Source organism: Poecile atricapillus, chromosome 4 (assembly GCF_030490865.1).
Source record: "Poecile atricapillus isolate bPoeAtr1 chromosome 4, bPoeAtr1.hap1, whole genome shotgun sequence".
Taxonomy (NCBI): Eukaryota; Metazoa; Chordata; class Aves; order Passeriformes; family Paridae; genus Poecile; species Poecile atricapillus.
The window spans coordinates 61,469,279-61,492,684 of NC_081252.1; the positions used below are offsets into that span (position 1 = coordinate 61,469,279).

The 23,406-nt window shown below is 42.3% G+C and overlaps 1 protein-coding gene across 1 annotated transcript; it reads right to left on the minus strand.

Moving 5' to 3' along the window:
• Positions 1-1,035: 1,035 nt before the first annotated feature.
• Positions 1,036-23,105, minus strand: LOC131579042 (ADP-ribosyl cyclase/cyclic ADP-ribose hydrolase 1-like). The gene is made up of 8 exons (XM_058838443.1): positions 22,724-23,105; positions 9,382-9,511; positions 8,638-8,773; positions 7,846-7,928; positions 6,109-6,185; positions 5,385-5,477; positions 3,043-3,129; positions 1,036-1,206 (listed from the first exon to the last, which is right to left on the minus strand). The coding sequence occupies exons 1-8, from the start codon at positions 22,960-22,962 to the stop codon at positions 1,125-1,127; spliced, it is 927 nt and encodes a 308-aa protein (XP_058694426.1). The 5' UTR covers positions 22,963-23,105; the 3' UTR covers positions 1,036-1,124.
• Between the last annotated feature and the right edge of the window lie 301 nt (positions 23,106-23,406).

The window sequence follows — 23,406 nt, forward strand, 5'->3', positions numbered from 1 at the left end:
GCAACTGCTGGTCATACCTCAGCAGCTAGGAGTATATCTGCAGCAAAGCCTGCTCTGTCCCCTTGGTGCCAATGGCACTGCACAGCGGCACTACAGCTGTGGCCACAGGCTGGCCTCAGATACTTGTTTTGCTATAAACACTGCACTTGAGACAGGTAAAATAGAAATCAAAGCAAATTAGTGAAACCTCCTGTTTCAGTGCACTATGGTACCTCAGTGCTTGTGAATTATACACCTCAGGGCATCACCTTTCACTGTAGGTCAAGAGAGACTCCTTATTGTGGCAACCGTTTGATGTTTGTTTCTATTCCAGTGGGTGGCCAAGCTGTGGCCTGAGAGACCTTTTATGAAAGTTGGAAGGCTAGTGTTTACTTCTATGTTAAGAATAAAATGTAATCTGACCAGCAATGGTGTATCCAGCAGGATTTTAATGGAGCTATCTGAGTCAGTCTCACTATTTTCTCTCCCAGCTGCACACTCAGCAGTTCTTACAGGTGCAGACAACCCACTGAGCAGTTTCTGTTTTTTCCTTGGCTCAGCTCAGCTGCTGTCCCACCAGCTGCTTACTGTGATTCCCATTAAAAGGCAAGAACTGCTCTGCCTATTCCATTGCTTGCTTTACCTGGTCAGAAGTGTCACAGTACCTGGGAAAGTCATGATTTATACCATGTGCCACTGGGCAATGTTCCCCTCAACCAGGGAAGGTTGCACTGGGATGCAAGGAAAGTGTAGCATGCCCATGTCATTTCCTGCTTAACCTTTCGGAAGGAAGGAAGATGAGCACTCATTTGGAGTGCTGCCCCTCCTGGAAAGTCTCTTTCTTCTCTGTGCATGCCCCAGGGCTGTGCCAGTGGGGAGCTGTATAGGAGGGAGCAAACCAGGGCAAAGCACCTGCCTTCAATCACTGACCACAGCCCTGGCCCATCTGAAACTGTGTGTGTGTGTACAGCACCACACCTCAGGTATCATCTCCTGCTATTTGGCTGTTAGTATCACAGCAAGGATTTCTGGTTATGGACTCAGTACACACCACGCTACTGCTATCACTCTTAGCTATGTAGCCACATCTTCTCCAGCTTTACACACAAGTAACAAAATTCTTCAGTAACATGGAGAACTCTGCTTCACGGAATTGCTGTGCTGTTGGTGCAAAGCCTGCAGTCTGTGTGGTCAGGGTTGTGCACACACTGAAGGAGCTGAACAGGCCTGAAATAAGACACAGAACCAAACAAATATTTAATAATTGTCAGGTAACAAATAATCACTTTGCAAGCACAACAGAATTACTTCACAGTTACTGAATGCAATGTGAAAGTCAAAGTGCATGTTACATCCGTGCTTATCAAGCAGATGGCTTTTCTAAGGGTAATTCTTTTTGATCTTGCTGCAAAAAGGTAACTGGTGTTTTTAGGGACAACGGCAAGTGAGTACAAAACAAAGCAGGATCTGACCTCCCAGCATGTCAGCTATGCTGCAATATAAAAAATAATTATGAAAAAGAAGAAAGATCTCTTACACAGACTGTGGAATTCCTGCCATGCTGGAAGTTCACCTTCTGTCTCACTCACTGGTAAACGCTACTGCTACAATAGAAAGCTGTTGCTGTGAATGTCAGATATGATGAGATTTTTTTTTTTCTAATGCATCCAATTAATCCAGTTTTAAAGGTACTTCTGGAAGACACTGTTGGCATGGACAAAAGCAAGAGAAAATAACCAGCACCAGTTGCTGCTACATGGCATGCAAAAGCAGATGCGCAGCTGACAGATTGACACAGTTCTGTCTGCAATGACTGCAGGGGAGTGCAGCCAACTTACATACTCTATCCTGAAGTTTAGTTTTACCTGTAAGTTTCTTATTTTATTATTATTATACACATTAAATAGTAAAATTAATTATCCATGTTGCTTCGCCCAGTTGTTTATATATGTGTTAGTTGAGCTTTGACAAAAAGCCCTACGTGTTGAGAGACACAGCAATGAGTGTGTCAGGTTCCTCCCTGTGTGAAGCCACAAGGGGTCTAACACAATATCTTTCCCCTTCCTGCCTCGCCCTGTAGTTTATTTCATCATAGGCTGAAATAATCTGTACCTACTTACAGGTCCTGGGAGTATTATTTAAAGGTTCCATTTACCCATAAAGAAAGTAAGCTCACAATTTGGCAGATTTATGCACCACATCAGTGCTAACTTTTTTACAAAGTGCAGAGCACCCATTAATCAGGTTCAGCAATACCCAGAGAGGAATATATTGCTCTGCCTTCAGATTTAAAGACCTACCATTTTTTTCCTTTGCAGACCAATTTTTCCTTACTTAAACTATTGTCACAAACTCAGAAGTTAATAGAAATCTATGTTTACCTTGGAAATGTTCTCACCCAAGTATGAGTCCTTGACACTGAAAAGCTGTTCCTGACAGATAAGATATCAGCAATATTGAATGTTTGCTACTTTTCTAATGTCTCTAAAGAACAATTTTGCTCTGTGTGAAGGTCTCTGAACCCACACATAAAGGGTCTCTGGCTTTCGTATTTCCTCAGCAGGAAGATGGAGATTTCAGGCAAGTCAGGACTTGGGCTGGTGTTTCCCAGATTCCTGTTTTTGCTCCAGACAATAGTTCATGATAGAAATTAGTAATGCTTATCGTGTCTCATGCCTCACTCTCTGACAAAGCAGCAGGACAGAAAGCATGCTCAAACTATGGTGAAGGAAGTAAGGACCACCCTTGGCACCCTGCATTATCTGTATGCAGCAGGGAGGAAAGCTGCCTGTTTGGTTCAGATCATTTAGGTAAAAGCCCAATCAGAAGAAAATCTGGTGGCTGGATTGCTCCCTCCCTGGAAACAACTGAACATGCTCAATGAGAAGTGTAGGGCAGAGAGCCAACCCCAGGGCTGCAGCCTGGCTGGAAGCCCCTGAGAAAGACCCAGTCACACTGGAGGGATGCCATGGCAGTACGGAGGAACTCTGCTCTAGCTCACCATAAACCTGCAATATTAGTTTTATGTTAGTAAAGTCACCACCAATAAGAGTGGATAATTACCTGTAATTGTCTTCACAGATGATATTAAAGTTTCGCTCTTCTAAAATGCTGATTAACCTCTGAATGGAATGACCTGAGCAGGATTCACTGTCGAGAGAAAGCTTCAGTTACTTGTGTTCCTTGTGTGTAAATCAGCTCACCTAAATTCCACATTATGTCACTGCTTTATTATAGGCAAGATTCTTTAAAAGCTTGTTTGCTAATGTGCTGTAAAGTCCATTGGGTTTGTGGAGTTTTGGCTACCACTGGGCCCTTGCTGGTAGAAGCTATGTGATGCTCAGCTGTGCATCTTGCATGAGAGCTTTGTGCAGGACATCTGTGGGACATGACTCAGTCCCATTCACAGTTCAGGGCGCTCTAGAACTGCTCCACTGCTCCTGGTGGCAACAGCAGCACAATACAAGGCTGATTGAAATCTGTCAAAGGGCAAAAGAGTCAAGTCCTCTGTGTGATGAGAACAGGGCAGCCATGAAAACCAGCAGCTAGGTCCCAGGTAGGAAGTAAGATAATAGGAAACTGAGAGAAAGCAGGGGAGGAAGCAGGCTATGACCACCTCCTGTTTGTTTGACTCAGTTTATGGCTGCAGCTGCTGCTCTGTTTTGGCAAGGGCCTGTTTCAACCACTTTTGCATTGGTAGAAGCCCTAACTTATGTATTTATTTCCCATCCAGATAAAGGTTTCAAGAAGCATGTAACACTCTGATACCTTCAAGATCTTTATGTTTAATTTAATTAAATAGCCCAAGGGCCCCAAAGCTGTCGTGAGAGGTTTGACAAATGTCATAGGCACAGACAGAGACATGGCAAAGACCTGTTACCTCAAGGTAAAAATCATCTCCTCATCCAGAGTATAGGACTCACTTCTACTACTGGGGACAAATCCAGTTCCTAAGATATGACATCACTGGAGAGCACTGCCAGCTTTTTCTTGTTCTCCAGACCTTACAAGTTGTCAGTGATTCCATGTGGAATACAAATCAGAAGATACAATACATACTATTATATAAGGAATACATACTATTGGGGCTACCTCCCAACTGTCTCCTTAGAAGCAAGTAGAAAATAAACAGAAAATTGCTATGAACTTGTCACAGGAGGAGGATGTGTCCAGCAAGAGGGCTGGCAGGGCACTGCCTTGTTGAAGCTGTTGAGGGGGAACAAGGTGGCTTTTCTGATGCTGGGAAATCATGGGACAAAGGATCTAGTGCCATGTCTGGGGAAACTGATGTAAAGATCACTCCATTTCCTTTTCTTCAGCAAACCACTATGCAAAGGACCAGAAGACTAAGTCTGGTATGCTGATCTCAGCACAGATGCACACCTGTGAGCCATGGCAGGTGTGCCAGCTCATGTGGAAAGGGGACACTTCTGGTGTCTGGGCTAAGAGAGGGGCTGCAACACTGGAGCTGGAACTGTGCCAGAGAGCGAGGCTGAGTAAGGTCCACGCTCCTTCCTGAGCTGCACTGCATCATCACAGCCTGCATCCTGATCCATGGCACCAAAGCTGCTGTTTCTGTCGTGGAGATCGCTAAGAATGGGAAAAACTGTGGCACTGCATTACGACCATGTGAGCCACAGAACTGGCTCTGAAAGGAGGGGTCAAAGGCACAGAGCCTCATGTTTGGTGTTTCAAATGTGGTAGATCTGCAAATGAATCTGACTGGGATGAAAAATATCACTCAGAAAGGCTCAGATGAGATTTGACGTTGCTGTTCTGGTATCAGTAATTCCATGGTAAGCATTTCAACTATTTGAAATTATTTGTTTTGAAATTATTTCTAATTATTTGTTATTAAAAATCCCATAATCATTTAGGTAATAAGAGACTGCTTGTGATCACCTAGTCAAATCAATATGAGCTGGAAAAGGTTGCCCAAGTCCCAGTTAGGTTTTGAGTATGTCCTGGAGACTGCACAACCTGTTCTGTTATTCAAAAATGTCTGTGCTCAGCATAATTACACTATTCCTGTGGACAAACATATCCATGTTTGGATGGATACATGGACATGTCTATCCTTGCATACATAGCCTGATCTCTGACTTCAGTGCTGCTATAGGTATAGCAAAGGTCTGTGGACCTCAATGGAGTTGAAAGGAACTTAAAGGTCATGGGACCTCTTGAAAGCAAGGGACATGTCACTGTGTTTCACCTATAACTGTTCAGCAGTACCTAAAAAAGTACTAGAGGAAATAACAGTACAAATGTTGGTTTTTCCTGCAAAGTAAACACCTAGAATGTGAGTGTAAAGCAGATTTCAAGAGTTAAAGAGTGCTGCTGTCAGACCTGAGCTGTGCCCTGTGCCTTCCACACACTGCTCCTCCCTGTACACCAGTGTGACTTACCTTTGAGGTCCACCAATGTCTTGCATAAGCCAAATGTGCACTTTAGAGACTTTATCTGGATCCAGGTTAAAGATCTCAATACTTCCAAAAATGCTGTAAGAATGGAACATGAAACAGCAAAACACTTTTAGTTATCTCAGAAAGATGTAGAGAGTATGCTCCCCAAGCACTAGTGCTTATTTTTTGGTGCTATTACACTCAGTGAGAGAACATTATATTGCCAATGGATTTCCATAGACTACTTAATTGCCTTAGGGTCAAATGTTGTCTCCCCATTCTTATTTCAGGAGAACTGCAAGCAGTTTTGAAACTGCCTGCAGACAGAAACACGTTGAAGTTTTGCCATCTTTAGTGCCTCTTCTCCTGTTCAGTTTCCTGGCTATTGATTTGGTTTAGTGCCAGGGAAATGACCATGGCTATTCCCCCAGAAAGCATATTCTTCATATTTTAATCTTATTCAAGACTGCACTTCCAGCCAAGTAGCCAAGTCTAGTGAAGTAAAATCAAAGAAACTGTAATAATCAAGTTCCTTTGAACACACCACCCACCTACCCTCTGAAGGATTTCAGTTACAGTCTCTGTATAGGAGTGAAAAGAATCAGCTTTACAACAGCCAGGGCTGATTGTAGGTGTTTTACCAAAATCCCTTCTGCAGTGGGACTCACAGGCAGACAACCACATGCAACCCCACAGAAACATGAATGGTTGTGTGTTGAGTGAATACCTGCTGCTTCTGAAAGCTCCAGCTTCTACTGATCCATTGAGCATCACCTGAACCACACCACAGGCTGCTTCTGCAAACTGAACCAAGGCAATGGACATTACACTCTGACACTGCACACAGTGCCATGGCAGACGTGGGGCTGCTGGAATTCATTGATGTCCTCAGAACTGTCTAATACCAGCACAGGATCTGGGTAGTTTTTTGCAGAACATTTCAGTGCAAATAAAAGCCTCTGAAGGCTATGGCAAAACTGTGATAAAGCCTCATCAGACAGCTATGAATTGGCAGTCTAAGGTTGCATGGGACTGGTACAGCAGCTTGTCAAGTTTCAGTTTTTATAGGACTTTCCAGAGCCCCTGCAGCTGCAGCTGTCTGTAGGAACTCACATTAATCCTCAGACTGCTTTAGCTTAGAAAGTAAGGACAAGCCAGAGCAGAGGTATCACTAGTTTAAGGATACACAGACCATCACATACTTGTTTCCCTGTGACTCATGCTCTGTGTTCTTTTGTGGCCTGGGCCTGGGATTTTTCTCTCTTGATATTTTAGTAAAACTATCACTGTGTTTTGTTTGATTTGATTTTTAACATACTGGATCATGTAATCACTGCTTTTTTAAACTCATGTCCAAATATTTAAAGACTACTAAAGTCTATATTGTACCTACTCTAGACACCAAATCCATTGGTAAGGCAAAGAATTTTTAAAAAGCTTAATGCAGGTGACTGTACTTATCAACAATGTACTTTCATGTCCTCTTAAACAGTGTGGTGCAAATTCAAATCTTGAGAGCTGCAAAGTTTCAGGAAGTTTCATTATGTGTAACTTTCAAATGTAATAAACATGAGTTTTAGTAGATCTTAAGTTTATACGGCAAGGAAGCCTGCAGCTGAGCAAACCTGAGTCTGTATGTGGTTTTCTCTCTCACAGACTCTGGAACTGAACCATTTTCACTCATAGTTTACCCACAAAACAATTTTTTTTAATGGTGGATTGACTTTTTCTTATATCCATGAGAGCTGGAGCATACAGGAATGCTTGTTTTCCACCTGGGCAGTCATCTACTAATAGTTATACCAAGGGTGAAATCTTGAGAGACACGTAAAATTAAAGTAATACAGGACATCAGGTTTTTCTCTGGCAGTTTGTTCCTGTAAAGTGCTGATTCAACAAAGCCAGGCCAGTTGCTCAATTGGGACTAGCAGGATCTCATTCCTGTGATGGGAGTTGGCATGTGTCTACGGGTGGGGACATCACAGGCACCTTGCCAGGCACTGATGTGGGAGGATGTGCTCTTCAGGTTTATGCCGGGAAGTGCAAGGGGATTCTCGGCCTCTTGGAAAATGTCTGTGCCAATCTGGGTGCTGTTTTCCACATGAGCATGCTAAAATAGATTTTACTGTAGCAATTTACGTCCTGTGATTTAATTAAGGTGATTGTTGTAATTGTGAGTATTATTTGCAGAGCTCCAGCTCCCTGCCAAGACTTGTTCTAGACACTGACACTCAGCCTCTGACAACTAAAAGTGCCCAAACTACAAGGACATCAAATGTTGTACGTAAAATACGGGACCTTGAATTCCAACATAGTGATTTTTAACACCTGGAGCTAAAGCTTTCATCAACTTCTATTATTCCATCTTTTAAGTCCAATCTGCAAAATCATATATTTTGCCCCTGTCAGGAACTTAGTGCCTTTCCTCACTTTTGGATTCAGGGAGATTTAGTCTAGATCTCACCATCTTGGATGCCATTTTCCAGAACACAGAGCCAGGGTTGCTCTCACATTCACTTCGTTTTGGACAAGATTCATAGTTGATTCCTGAGAAAAAATACATTAATAGAATAGCTAAGGTTAGAGTGAATATTTTTGCAAGGCTTATGTGGCTTTGTGAGCAAAAAGATTTCCCCTGTACCAAAGCAAGAAGGCTAAATGGGGAGAGGACTCTAAAAGGAAGAGGAATTTGCATCTGTTCAAAGGTCTTCCTGTTTGCTCACAGTCTTTTCAGGGAGGCAGTTGCAGATCCCATATCACAAATAATTCTCAGAAAACTGAGAAGGGAAAACACACAGTCCCAAATGTGAGAAACAGGTTAGCCCTTGATAAGTACTGTCTGAATGCACTTTAAAATTAAACTTTGCCCAACATTTTCAGTAATTCCAGCCCAGTTTAGAGGTTCCTAGCCTTAAGCACCAACCCAGGAGTCGTATGGGCAGCAATACCTCCAAGGCACCTGCACGCTTCCCCAGCATTTTGACTGGCCCATGGCCAGGTCCTTTTTGAATGACATTCCTGCTTTGCAGTTTGTCCCATGGGAACCACAGGGTGGAAGCAAGCAAACAGAGTAAAGGGAGCTAGATGTGGCCAAGCAACAACTTGGTGTTAAAATAACATCCAAAGTTGTGGTGGTTTTTAATTTAACCTGAGAAATATGTATTATTTTCAGACTTCCAAAATATTTGACAGTAAAGATTTTAAACTAAATCACTAGAAAGTAATGTGAAAAGGATTATGTTTAGGTGTAGATTACCTGGGGCAGAGGGGTCTCCACACCATGAAATTCTATCAGCCATATAACCCAGCAAGGTGTCCTCCAAGGTAAGGAAATTTTGATTGGATTTTGTATAACGATGAACGAGGTCACCTGTCTTGCTCCAAAACAGTGACTGTGAAATAAGGTACAATGTCTGGTAAGTGATAGCTATACTACAGCTGGTCAGAAATCTTTCCTGGAGAAAACCAGAAAGTTCATGATAATGAAGGAGATTTAGTTTTATTGAAATGCAGTGAGCTCACCCTAGTGGGTCAGTTCTTACTTGAACAGTCTCACTGGCAGAATATTTTGTGTGTTTTTATTTTTTTTTTGTGAAAAGGGGCATGTTTAGCTTTTAAAAGATTTTGAAAGAAAGGTTTGACTAGTTTTCATAGGATATATACCAAATTTGTTGTTTGCTTTTCTGGAAGCAGTGTCCCTCTAACAGCGTGAGGGCATGCTCCTTACAGAGCCTTGTGCTCAGGGAATGGGGACATCCCTGTCACTTCACTGGGATGATCCTGGCTTGAGACAAGGGTGATTACACAGGGGTGATTCCCAGTGATAGATTATGAACAGGGTTACTGGGGTCCAAAGGTGTAGCTGCAGGGCTGTTGCAGTAAGTGCAACAGTCCTCATCAACCTACAGACCCTCACAGCTGTTATGGGTGAGATCCCATTGCTCCGAGCACTGCCCAGACCTGGCATCCCACCACAGCCCACCCTGCACTGTGCTGTTACCTTGTTACAGGGTATAGGATGACTCGCTAGCTCCATTAAAGGCTGATAATCTTCTGGTGTGATATTACAGGGATTCTTGTAAATGAACGCATCTTTTAATGATTCCCATATTTTTTGACAATCCTTATCTCTGCCAAAAGATTAAAACACAGTTATTAAATGTTTATGACTATTTGTGCCTGTGAAAGGTTCTCCCTCTGTTGTGGTCTGAAACTGAGCCTGGGAGCAGGGACAGGGCATATCAGCCTGGAGGGTCTCCAGCTAAGTGGCCAACCAAGACATCCCAAATTTCGCATGTCATGTCATGTCATGTCATATTGTCTGTCACAGGGCCAGCCCCAGTTGCATTACAGACCACACCTCCTGTTTCTATGAACCAAATTTATCTCTTGGTAAATAAAGATGATTAACAATGCTATTTTACACAGAACTCTTATCTTTCATTCAAGAGCCTAAATGCACTTTCAGTCACATCACTGTAGAAATAAGAAGCCAAACTGTGGGTGCTGCAGGGAGCACGGTCGTTGTTTTGCTGTTGCAATCTTGTGTCAGCAAGAATTCATGCTTTAGTTAACAGGACTTAACTTGGGTGTATTAAATTTTCTCCTGGAGGAACATTTCTCTGGCTGCATAGCGTAAATAACCCACAGAGACCGTGCTCCGAAGTTTGATATTTTATTTACAGGTTAGGAAGTTGTAAATACATCTCCCTGCCACTAAGGATTACAATATGGACACACTGAATCATCCAGAAGAGAGGGCTCCTGCTGATTGAGGGGTGACATTACGGAATAGGCAGCTGTCCCCTTTACTCTGCATAGTCAATGGTATCATAAAAACAATTTGTAGAGCTTGGCTTTAAGCACGGGTACATCTCATAAACATTTATATGGCTCACACTTTCTAATTTGTCAAATGATTTGTCCTCCAGGCAGGCTTTTTTTTTTTTTTCCTTTTTTTTTAAGCTACTCCTGAAATCTGCTTTATGTAAGAACATTAACAGCCACAGGTGACAGCTGGGTACCCAGTGATCTATGCTTTCATATGGCAAAGTTTTTATGCTTGGTCTCAGAAAACAAAACATTTTTCAAGAAATCATAAAAGAGACATGTTTGGTTTTTTTGTTTTTGTTTTGTTTTGTTTTTTATTTCCAAAGCAGAGGGGTAGGAGATAAACATAATATAAAGCCCTTCTTCTGCTAGACTCAAGTCATGGCCGTGAGAGGCACAAAGAAAACCATCCAGGTGACTCATGACAATGTCAAGATTGATTGTTGAGTCACTAATCCAAAGCATCAGTGTTCCAGCCTTTCAGGACACCAAACTCAGCACTGGATGACATGTGTCAATGCCACCAATATCTGAGAGAAGAGTCTTTATGCACAGTCCTGGCAGAGCTGAGCCAAATTGCATTTTTAATGTCATAAAACCTGGTAGGTCTTAGCCTGCAAGTGGGGGAGGCTCTTCTCCTGCTGCTAATCGGTGTGGTACTGCTAGTTGTAACACAGGGAAGAATGGTAAGTCATGAAGATGGGCTTTTATGGAAACTTGGAAATTTCAGCATTGTTTCAGAAATACTGATCATCAATGTAAAAAAAAATACATAAAAAACCTAAACAACCTTTTCTTTTTGCTGTCCTCACCTATCAACATGGGGTTTTTTTACAAATGAATAGTAATAAATCATTGATTTGCCACTGGAAAGCTATTTCTCTGATATGAAGCACAAATTTTGTCTCACATCCTAAAGAGATTACCAGGCACATAGAACTGTGATTTTGGTTTACATATGATAAGCAGTGAGAAGACTTGAGGATCTGCAAATCCCAGCCCCAGGAAGGTGTGCCATTCTTTCCAGTCTCATTGTTGAGGTAGATTCTGTTAATAAATTTTCACCTGACCTTTTTCCAGAAAGTAAATACTTGTCTGGTGTGAAACGTTTAATTCACACCGAGCAGAGGTGAGGGCACAGACTTTCTATAGCTCTGGGCCTTCAGAAACAATAGAAGTTTGCTGGCACACGGTATGCTAAAAATTCCAGCAAGAATAGCTTCAGGTTGAAAGAAGAACATGTGCCTTGCCAAAAAACAAAATGCTTGAGAAACAAACTTTTCTTTTAAAACTTCTCCCAAGTCACAGAAGAAATACTGCAAAAGAGATCCTCACTCTACCAGTTATTTAAATTTATCTAATTCAAATAATTCTGGAGCCCGTTGGGAGTACTCTTATGTCCCACACTGCTGTGGGCCTTGGGCCCTCTCTTTCTCTGGCTTTTGTTTGTGTATTCTGGATTGTATATGAGCTAATTCTGCATCCTATCTGCAAATACCATATAGTCTCTTCAGGCATAATGGACTTCTTCCTTTGAGGACAGCTTTGTTTATGCTGAAATATCAAAGGCATTTTATTCTACTATAGACTCTGAAATAGTGGATCCAAATTCAGTGATATGTAACATTAATATACCCTAAATTTGTGTTTATTTTTTTTACATTTTATTTTTATGAATATATTTTAGGCAATGCTGATAAACGTGAAATAAAATAATAACAAAGAGAAAGAACACATGCACTCTTCTGTAAACTTGAAAACTGCAACATTTCTCTGGAAAACAAGGATTGAAGAACTTCCCTTAAAACCTTTTTGAGCCAGAGACTCTACCCTGAACTCAGTATAGCCTACAATAAGGGCTGGGATACAAATAAACTTTTCCTTATTAAATCCAAATGTTATATATTATATCCTCCATTTGTCCTTATATTGGGGTAGAAGTTGCATTTTCCAGTAAATTTGAATATTTCTATTCATTTGCCTTGTATATAAATATCACATTAATCTATCAAGCAAAAGCTGGGGCCAAGAATATTTCCATTAGCATCTATCCCAGCAGCCAAATTTTAATGTGCATATCAGAAAAAAGGACAGCTTCTGCATCATTATTTCTTCCATATCTATACACTGGTCTGGCTAACCTTGAAAGAATATCCTTGCACTGAAAGGAACAGGGTAGCATTGAACTATCTAGTAAATCACTGTTACTATAGATTTTTTTGCTTTGCTTTACAATTATTTTTTTTTTTCTTTAACTGGACATGATGGAGCAAATTCATCTCCAATTGAAACTGAATTAATTGGTATAATATCAAGGGTAAGTTTCATCCCTGCTGATTTCAGTTACACCATGAGCAATGTCTTGCTTTCAGTTCAGCACTGGATTGACACTGAATGCTGAAAACGTCTTAAGAAGGGCAGTGTTCCCTTGGGCTGTGCTGCCTTTAGTTTTCTACTCAAGAATTTGAAAGAGATGCTTTAAGTATGGGACCCATTTCAAATTTACAAGTAAAGAATTACTTCCAGACTTTGTGCTGGAGAACTCAATCAACTCTGCCCATGTTTTTAAATCAACCTTCCAGGCAGAGACACTTTTCTGATGAGACCTGTTCTCCTTCGCAATCAATATCAGGTTGCCCGAGGTCCAGGATTTTATTTCTAAAACATTGCAATGTGTTCAGGCCCCTCTGAGTTTTTAATTGTGGCCCTGAGCTGGAAACTGTCCCCAGAGCCCATGTACCTGACCTGTGCAGTGATCAAACCTCTGCAATTCGTGTATCCTTCTCATTTGCCACCACCACTAGCCAAAACAGTGATGAACCCAAGCACTCAGAAATCTGACTCTTTAAAAAGTCAGCAAGATGTTTGTGGTTATAACATAGCTCCTTAAAGACATAAAGCCAGTTTTCACTCTCCTGGGGATCTAAGGCACGGCCTTCACCAAAAGCCCGGATATCTCAAATGGAGAATGCGTATCAAAGGAACTAAATGGTGTAGCAACATTTCTGCATCTAACAGACCCATCTTTGCCTGTGTCAGTTTATCTGCTGCATTTTGGTAAACTGTGATGGCTGTAGTCAGCAGTGAAATCTACAGTCAATCTGTTTTTTCATGTGAGCTTATGTATAGCTCACATGAAATGTCAGAATTTATACAAGGACCCGTAATGTTTATGCCTGTGTTGAGAGAAAGCCCTCTGTAACTCAGAATCCTTTTGCTACCTTTTCTACCCTAAATATTTCTGAGGTTTTATTTCTTCAGCTTTCCCTTCCCTACTTCCAGCCTTGCCTTGTGTCACTGCTGCTTTGGAGCAGTTTTTTTGGAGCTGCTGCCAGCCAAGGCCAGCCCAGGCAGCTGTGGTTGGCCGTCTCTGGAGTGAAGCTGGGCTGGAAGCTAAAAGCAAGGAGAACACTGCCATCGGGTGGAAGAAGGAGCTCCTCAGGAGCAGTAGCTGAGCTCAGCCCCAAAGGTTCCTCATGCCAGGTGACAGCACAACCCATCTCCAGGGTATGGAGCTAGAAAATGGGGACGTGCATACAGTGGATCGGCTTCCCTGTTATTATTGCAGCACCTAAAACCTCCCATCAGGTATCTTTATCAGACAAATATGAATTAAGAAAGGTCAGTCAAAACACTGTCCTTGCTGAGGATTTGAGGACACTGCTGTCTGCTGTTTTTCGTGTTAGGATAATGGAAAGAGGGAAGATTAGCAAGGAAAAAGATGAAGGAAAAAAATCAGATCTGTCAATCTCAGTGTCTTCAGTAAGCACAAGCCTTTCATTTCCCATTTAGTTTAATTATTGCAAAGTGTCTGCCACCATAGCACTTACAGTAACAGACTTTTTGTCAACATGGAAACAACATGCTTGATTTTTTTTGGCAGCTTGATTTGGTAAGTATTGCTTTCTGCTAATTAAATAGTTCAAAAGTCAGTAAACGAAGCATTGGAGGAACTGACTGAGCATGAAGAGGGAGATCCAGAACTCTGCCTCTGGGAAGATGGCTTCTGTAAAGGTTACCTGTAGGCAGAGCAATTAAACTCTGCATGGCAAAGAGGGGGAGCCTGGAGGTCTGGAAAAAGTACAAAGGGAGATTGCTGCTGGGTGCACCTCAGGGCTTTGTATATTCCTGTACAGCAATGACAGGAGCAAGTGGCAGCTCCTCATCACACCAGTCCTTCACCTTTGGCAGCAATAAGAAGGTTTTAAGGGCAGGAGTATTTGTGGCTTTGGTTTATAGCTCCTGGAGTATTTTATGTGAGTCAGGAACTGGTGCTGCAGGACAACACTAAGACATCACCCTTCTGGGAAGGGTTTAGCCAAGAGGTGGCAGCTGTAACCAGTGAAGAGTACATCTACACAAGCAGATTGTTTTGCTGCCTGGATTTCAGCCTCCCTGGATCAAAAAACAAGCTGCTAGAGCAGGTGGTGTTTTCAGAGATGTTCTGTAAATGGAACAGAGTCTCCAGAAGAGTAGAAGTCTCACCTGGACTGCATTTTGACAGAGGGTTATAGTTGCTCTATAGTTTAAGCTTCCAAGCGAGGGATATGTAATCAACAGATACAGATGGAATAAATTTCAGCTGGCATCTTACCCTTTGATCAGAGTTTTAATGTTAATATTAAACTTCTAAGAACATTTCTATAACAGTGATCTAAATTAAAGTACATACAGAAAAATATTCAATGGCTTAATGCACTTTCACTTTTTCCTACCTGTAACATTAACTTGAACTACATTGTTTTGGGTTTTTTTGCTTGTTTGTTTTTAATAGAACTAAAACTGCTGGAATGTGGCATAAATACAGTAATCTGGGAGAAGTCAAGGGTGGACTCTGTCAGCAGGACTCTTGACAGACAAGGCAACAGACTGGAGGTTTTGTACGTCTGTGAGTGAACTCCTTGATAATTCCTTATTTTGTAATCATCTCCTGGGAGGAGAGGATGTATCTTTAGCATGTTTTTATCCTTGGATACTTGAGGCAGACTTTCATTTCACCCCAGAGGAAAAAAGGATCTATTCCTTCTATCCCTAGAGATAGCAAGTTATATTTCCTCATGGTGCTATGAGGTGTTAAACAGCTGAGTTTAGCTGAATATCACCTCTGAGTGTGGGGGTTTTTTTCACTGTCATCTCTACAGATGTTATAGGAGAGCAGAAGCAGGGAAAAGTGGGAGAGAAGTGGTAGAGAATTGGGAGAGTGAGATAGAGGGGGAGTATTCCCCTTTTCAGCAGCAAGCTCATAAAAACATTTAATAATTTCAATCCTAGGGTGGTGCTATAATTTAGACATCCTCCAGACATTGCTCTGTAGAGACAATTCTATAAAATCAATAAACAAGAGAGAAGGTAAAGAGCAGGCAACTAACTGAGTGCACACGACTAAATAGTTACAAAGAGTTACGGTGGAAAACTAAGTTGAAACATATTTCATCAGAAAATACTTCTGATTAACACGTAGAAGGTCAGTGCAGACAGAATAATATTCTCTCTAGCATCTGGAGTTAAAATCAAAGGAGATTTTGACTGCAAGGATATTTTAATATAGTGATGCAATATGTGTAAACTAACCTAAATGTGAAAAAATTATTTGGAATCCTATGGAATCTTGCAATAAGAACCATTAAATACCTATACACTGCAAAATTAATGTAAAAAGTTTGTGTATATGAGAAATATAGAGTCATTTAATAACAATTTTTACATGATAAAATAGAAAACTGATATGTGAGTTGACATATGGCTGTCAAGTGATAAATCCAGATCAAAACCATTTCTGTACCTTAGCAGTACATTGATGTTGGCCATGGACAAAAGACAATGTATCTTTTGACATCTCCCCAGTAGACTTGCTGGACTCTCAGACCTTGGGTTGCCTGTGGAGTTACAGCATAGGAGGGTAGATTTTCAGCACAGAACTGAGCCTGAGCTTTGCACAGAACTGGATGGCTTTTCACAGCCTACCAGTGGCATTTATGGTCCAGAAGAGCAGAAATAAATATGCTGCTGATTAATTATGTCAAGAATAAATCTATGCTAATGACCCACTGCCCTATGAACTTGTCTCTTGCTAAAAGAAAAATAAAATAATTCTTTCTAACAAACTTCCTTTAGAAAGAGATGACAACAAAACCCAAATAGAGTCCCACCTCACAGATCAGAGTAGTTATGGAAACTAGCTCTAAGCAGCACAAGGATTCTTTTGAAGGACAAACTCCAGAGCCAGTAGCCCCACCTCAATATTCTCAAGTACTAATGACTGTCTATTTGTGCCTACTAAACATTGTATTCCAGCTCCTCATTAAAGCTCAGTACAACATATTTCAATAGAAGTGTACTTTTAAGTAAGACTCAAACAATTGTTAATAGTCATAATGATATCTTTGCTACCAAGAAACTACAAGAACAGTTGAAGTCACTTGTATACAATTTAGAGGAAAACAATTGTAAAAGAAAACCTTGTTATAAACATTGAAGGACAGAAGAAATGAAAAGCAGAGCAATGCAGGTTTTATATGACAAAAGCTAACGCAGAAAAGGTATTAAAGTCAGCACACAAGCACAAGAAGCAGGGAAGGGAACATGAATGGCATACACAAATGTTAGGACTTGGGTATTTTAATAAGCAGTGTGTTATTATGATGATACAGTGCCCATCTTAATGCTGAGAGACAAAACAGATGTAGGAACAAAATATCAACACCATTTTCATTAGAGATGAGCCAAAACATTTCTTCATTGCTTTTTGTCCTAGTTTACCAGTGGGCTTTTTACAAGTCTAAAAGCATTGCTTAAGAAATGAAAGACAAAGAAGGCACTTCTGGTGATCATCTAGTCCAGCCTCGCTCTTGGACAAGGCTGCTCAGGACCAGGATCCGTCTAGTTTTGAATGTCTCCAAGTACAGAACTTCCACAAAGTCTCCAGTCAACCTGTTCCAGTCATTGATCACCCTCATAGTAAAAAAAATCCTTTTTTTTTCACTATGTTTAAATAGAATTTTCTGTACTTTAATAAATGTCCATTGCCTTTTGTCCTGCAACTGAATACCATCGAAAAAAGCTTGACACTCTCTTTGTTCCATTCATCTGGTATTTATCACCTTGAGCCTTCCCTTCTCCAGGCTGGACAACGCCTATTAATCAACATCTCTCTGTATCTCAGACACTTCAGTCATCTTCATGTCCTTCCCTAGATGTGCTCCAGGTGTGTCCCTGACTCCCTCATCGTGACAAGGCCAGAACTGGACCCAGCACTGCAGACACATCTCCCCAGGGCTGAGCTGAGGGGAAAGGTCTCTCTCTGTCCCCCTGCTGCCAGTGCTCCTTCTCACACAGCCCACTGGCTTCTGTCACAAGGGCACACTGATGGGTCACGCTCAGCTTGTCACCAGGCCCCGGTGTCCTCTGCCACAGACAGTGCAAACAAAGCCTTTTGTTTGCTCTGGGACCAGAAAAGATGGCACAGCAATGATAACAGATTGTTTTTAGAAAGTGTTTTCTTTCAAACAAAGAAACACTAAAGCCTTTGCAGTTAGCTGGATATCAAAATAGGAAGCTTTAGAAATCTACAGAGCACTCTAAGAGGGTCTAATGCATTACAATTGGGTAGTAACTCATACTTTTCAGAAGACTGGTTCAGTAATGGTTTCTTTCATGTAAGGCATATTTTCTCAATGAAAAAAACTAATCTCAGGTAAATTTCAGTATAATATCACGGTGATAAAAAATACAGCTAGTATTTTTGTGCCACTGAATCAAATAATGGTTATTTAGTACCATGCTTGATGTGAAAGCATTAACAATCAGTGAACAAACATAAAGAAATTAGATTAAAAATGCCTAGTAAAGCATGAAGGCAAAATGCAAAAGCAAGCATAGAACAAACCCCAGATTTCTTCCGGGAAGAAATTAAGCTGTGAATGTAATAATATCTCACACAAAATCACAGTCCATATGTTCTTTTTGACAAAATATACCTCCATCTCCACAGGCTGCAAAGGAATGGGAAGGCAAAATGCATTCATGATTGTGCAGTCAGGAGACAGAGCTCTCCTGGATATGCACCAACTCTTACTAAATTTAATGGAATTATAGACTGTTAAAATTTGTTACAACAGGATTTGCCTCTAATGATAAAAGCAACATTGGTTGATCTAATTTTATTTAAGGGGGAAACACATTCTGTGTCCACACAAGATTGCATGAAAAATGTATTGAAGTTTTGCACTTTCAGCTTTATCATCAGGTTTTTGCACTGCTTACTCAGGCACAGTGGCATTGTTTGCCCTGCAGTTACACGTTTTATTGAAACTGCTCCCTGTCTGTGTCCTTGGTACCCTCTTCCTGTCAGAAGTTAGACAAAAAATAAGTTGGTTTGACTTCAAACAGTTTTTAAGTAGTAGGTCCTTGCCAGCTTCTCTGGACACAAGCCTGTTGTGCTCTAAGATGATCCTGTGTGGGCATGGAGGGTGGACCAGCTGACCCTCTGTAGTCCCTTCAAACCTGACCCATTCTGCTACTCTGTGATTCTGTGAATTTAAGACTGAGAAGTGACTGCAGTTGTGAGGGGGAGCAGTCATTAGTTGAGAATGGAAATTCTCTAGAGCTGCAAATGTAAAATCAGTTATTTCTAGATTCAAAAAAAAAGCATTGTTTATGCTTTGGGCGTTAGTGACTATGACCTTTCAGGTAACATGTCTTCTCCACTCCTTCCCCAGGTCACAAAGTGCTGCTGGTTCCTGACCTCAGCCTGCCAATTCCAATGTGGTGAAGAGGAAACCTAAACCAGTTAACTTAGGCTACAGCTGTTGCCACTTTTTCTGCCCCAACAGGTACAAAGGTGCCAAACCATCATAAGCAGCATCCTGCGAGTGAAGGGTGAGTTATCATGTCGCCACAACTGGTGTCTGTCAGCACGGATCTGCTGAATCCCCTGAGCTGTGCAGGTGAGCCTGCTGCCCTCCCCGCTCTGATTGTGCCAGGGATAAATAAACCCCTGGAAACTTGGCATTGCATGGGACTGGAGGTGAGACTTGCAAGTGGTTTGTTAGCCACAAGAGGGAGTCCGTATTACTGGAAAGAGGGGACGAAGCAATTGGAGGTCAAATTGTTTCTTCAGATCAAACTGCTTTTGGCTTTATTCAGCCAAAACTGCCATACATACTGGCCAGGCGGGATTTTTACAAGACTAGTGAAATCAGAACTTCTAGCTTCTGTTAATGTTGAAAAAAAAGAGGTCGGACTACCAAGCCATGTGACAAACTATTGCTTTGGAGCCATTATTTTCCAGGAAAGTCAAAAGAGAAATATCATTCTTTACTGTCAATATGTAGGTGCATGACTGTATGCAGGGAACAGATCCCCTAAAGCCCACTGCCATACCATCCACATTTCATCTTAAAAAATAGGGCTAATATTGACAATGCTTTATTGAAATGTTTGGTATTCTCTTCCTCATGAACTTTGTCATGACAAAGTTTAGTCAGGAAGACTGAGTAAATTGCATGTACAAATTGTACATTGTACAAATGTTAAGAGTCAGCCAGTCAGCAGCAGAAATAAGCCTGAGGATTGTATTGCACGCAATCAGTTGAACAAAATGATTACCGACAGATCTTGTAATACAGTACCACAGAAATGTCCTTTTGTGAGCAAATTCAATGCAGAGTTTTGATGAATTTGAAGAATAATCAAATCAACAGGATAAAATCTGATTGCATGAGGTGTTTACAAAACTCAACCACAGACAGCAAGAGTCTTTCAGTGGCCCCTCTGGTCCTGGGTTCAGCCCAAAGATCGTATTGGGCAATAGAAGAGCATGACCAGAGTGAGCTGGCTGTGGATGGTATAAGGGCTCCAGTAAGGTGAGGGAAAGTGCAAGGAAAAATCCTCAAAGATTAAAGAGCTGTGATAGTGAAGGTGGACACTAACATGTCAGAGACCTTCTTAAATTATTTACAGCACACAGACACAAAAGTAGAGCTAAATGGAGGCTGTAGAACTCTGTTAAATCCATCTGTGGTAGCCAGAAACAAGTATAATATCCATAGTCATATGTCAACAACCCCCTTTTTTTCAAAGCCTGCCAGCTATTCCAGTTTGAAATATGGAACTCCAAAAGTAGTAAATGTCACTAACTACCACAGTGAATAGATTTTATATTCAGAAAATATCATCAAAGGTGGAACTTAGTGACTCTGATATATTAAAAAAAAAAAAAAAGTAAAAATACAAGGAAATGTCCATGAGTTTAATAAAAGCAGATCTTTTTAAAAAAATGCCTGTGTCAGTGTAAGATTAAAAGGGTAAGAACAGAATATGGATAGATTTATGAGAAAATGAGAAGATTTCTAACCAAGATAAGGAAGTTCCCATGGTGGGAAGTAGTGGCAGCAATAGTCCTGGCAGAGTACAGGGCACAGCTTGCCCAGCTCATAAGACTGCCCATGGTTGTGCAGTTCTCTGTTCCTACTCTTATCTTTGATTAAGTGCACCAGAGATCCCATACAACAGAGGATCCAAGGCCTACATTAATGATGAAAGAGAGAGGGATGAAAGATCCCACTCTCTGATGTGTCCTAAAGGCACCCAGGTCATTAGCAGAAAGTGCAGTGACGGAAGTGGTTGGTTACAGCACAAACCGCACAGAGCTCAGCGCTATCAGAAATGAGCAATCTTGGGTTTGATTCCCAGAAAAGCACCTGCAATTAATTCTCCATTCAGGAAACCTCTGAACATTTCAGATGTACATAAACAAGCATATTTTTCCTTCTTCTGTGGTCTATGCTTCAGAAAAAATTGTCTCTTGAATAAAATAAAACAAAAAAGGGTCCTACAGTTCAGAAGTCATTTAATCTGAAAGAAAGTGAGCTTACAGCCACAAAGGTATTAAGCACTGTTGGATTATGAATGGCCCAAAATATTGTGCTTTGCAATAACAAACTTTTTAGATAACTTGTGATAATGGATTTGTGATATTTTTAAAACTGCCCTTGAATTAATTGCCTAAACAATCATTCCTAGAGATATTTGTGGTCCAGGTTCAGACTATGTTGTCAGTGAAAACACACACATGGCTGTGGCTGAAAGCATATTCACACAAAAGTAGTTCATATCTTCAGCACCCCAATTTGAATGAAATGAGCCCATGTAATGAAGGCTATTAGGTTTGAAAACAATTTCAGATTTAAATATTGAGTGTATAATCCTTTAACAAATTAATTTATCCTTTTAGAAACATGTATATGATTTCTGCAAATTTCAGGAGCTTTAAAATTTTATTTGCAAAAGAATCCTCCTTCCCCTCACTAAAGCCACTCAAATATTTAATGTAAAGCATGAACAAGTCTCTGTGTGCTCCGGCCATGATTTTCCACGTGACCCTTCAAACACTGCAGATCAGCTTTTTCATACAGTGCAGGATATCCAAAGCAAAAGAAATCCAAATGCAAGCAAACTATATACAGCTTTGTTCTCATCGGCTCAATGTCATGAAAACAAGAGGTGGCAATTGCCTTTTCTGGGACAAAGACCAGGGACAGTTCTGTCACCTGGCCAAGGTGTGGGGCAGCCCCACAGCACTCAGAGTGATGGAAAATTCCAGAGTGATGGAAAATTCTGCCAGAGGCTCACTGCAGACACAAAGCAGGGTGGCTGGTGCCACAGACGGGATGCATGGCTCCCTGCTGAGAGACCCGTCCTAAGGGTCTGGGTGTTCCCAGTACCAGCTGGGGGCCCCGGGGCATTCCTTATTTCATACTTTGCCTTTCTCTTCAACGAAGGGGATCAGAAAATCAATTCTCAGCTCTAATACATTGCCACAGACCTGGGCCCATGGAATCTCTTCTGCAGGAGAAGAGGGATGGGATGCCTGGGGTGTTGCTGCTACCTGCTGTGATGAGCTGAGCAAGGACCACCTCCAGGGGAAGGTGTTTCCAGGGACCGAAAAGTTCAGTGCTGAGCTGGTATTGTGATCCACCTCTATTTCTCTGTGCAAGCTCTCTGAGCTCATCTAGAAGTCTTATCTAAATGCTAAAAACACTTTCAGAAAACCCCAGGATACTTCTCAATGTTTTTCTTACATTTTTCTCTGTCCTATAAATCTGTGTTGAGCCTTCTCCTTTCCCTCTCTCCTGTGTAGTTTTGGTAACAGGACTGCAGTGTCCCATTACAGACTTTGGCAGATCAGCTTTACAGCAAATTGCTTCACCTCCATGTACTCATACCTGTTAGAATTCAGCTTTTATTTCAGCTGACATTAGGGAAGTTGCAAAATCCATTTATGATTTTGTTTTGACCTAGGATTAGTGTTAATTTTATTGCTTCTGCAGATAGTTTCCTTAAAAAGCCATCACTGGGGCACCGAGCTTCCGTCTGCACGTTTTTCCACAAAAGGGGGCTCTTAACCGCCTGATTTCTCCCTGCCACTGCAAACCCCGTGGCCACGGCCAGGTGGAGGCGAGAGACATTTCTGTTCACCTCACACCTGAGGCACGACCCACCCCTCTACTCACCCCAGCTCCGGGTGCTGCGCCGTGATGTAGTTGTAGCATCTTCCCAGGATGACTTCTTGCAAGTTCTTAGTGGTTCCCCTGTCCTTCCACTTCAGCATTTGGGGACTGACCTCGTGCCTCCCGTGGGTCAGGAGAGAGGCCAGCACGACGGCGAGGACGAGGGCGGCCAGCAGGACGGCGATCCCCACCAGGAGCACCGTGCGCTGCCGCATGCGGGCAGAGCCCTGCTGCGGCGGCATCGCTGAGGGGCGGCGGCAGCTGCTCCGCCGCCGGGGACAGCGGCAGCTGCTCCGCCGCCGGGGACAGCGGCTTCTGCGGCCACCCCGCACCGCCCCCGCCGCGGCGGCTGCCCGGAGGCCGGGCTGACCCCCGCCCGCCCCGGGTCACGGCCGCCCGCACTGCGCGGGGCTGCCCGGCGCTCCCTGGGCTCTCCGGGGCTCCCTGGGCTGTCCCAGGATCCCCGGGCTGTCCCAGGACCCCCGGGCTATCCCAGGATCCCCGGGCTGTCCAGGATCCCCGGGCTGTCCCAGGACCCCCGGGCTGTCCAGGACCCCCCCCCCCCCACCCGAGCTGTCCCGGGATCCTCGAGCTGTCCCAGGATCCCCGGGCTGTCCCAGGATCCCCGGGCTGTCCAGGATCCCCGGGCTATCCCAGGATCCTCGGGCTGTCCCAGGATCCCCGGG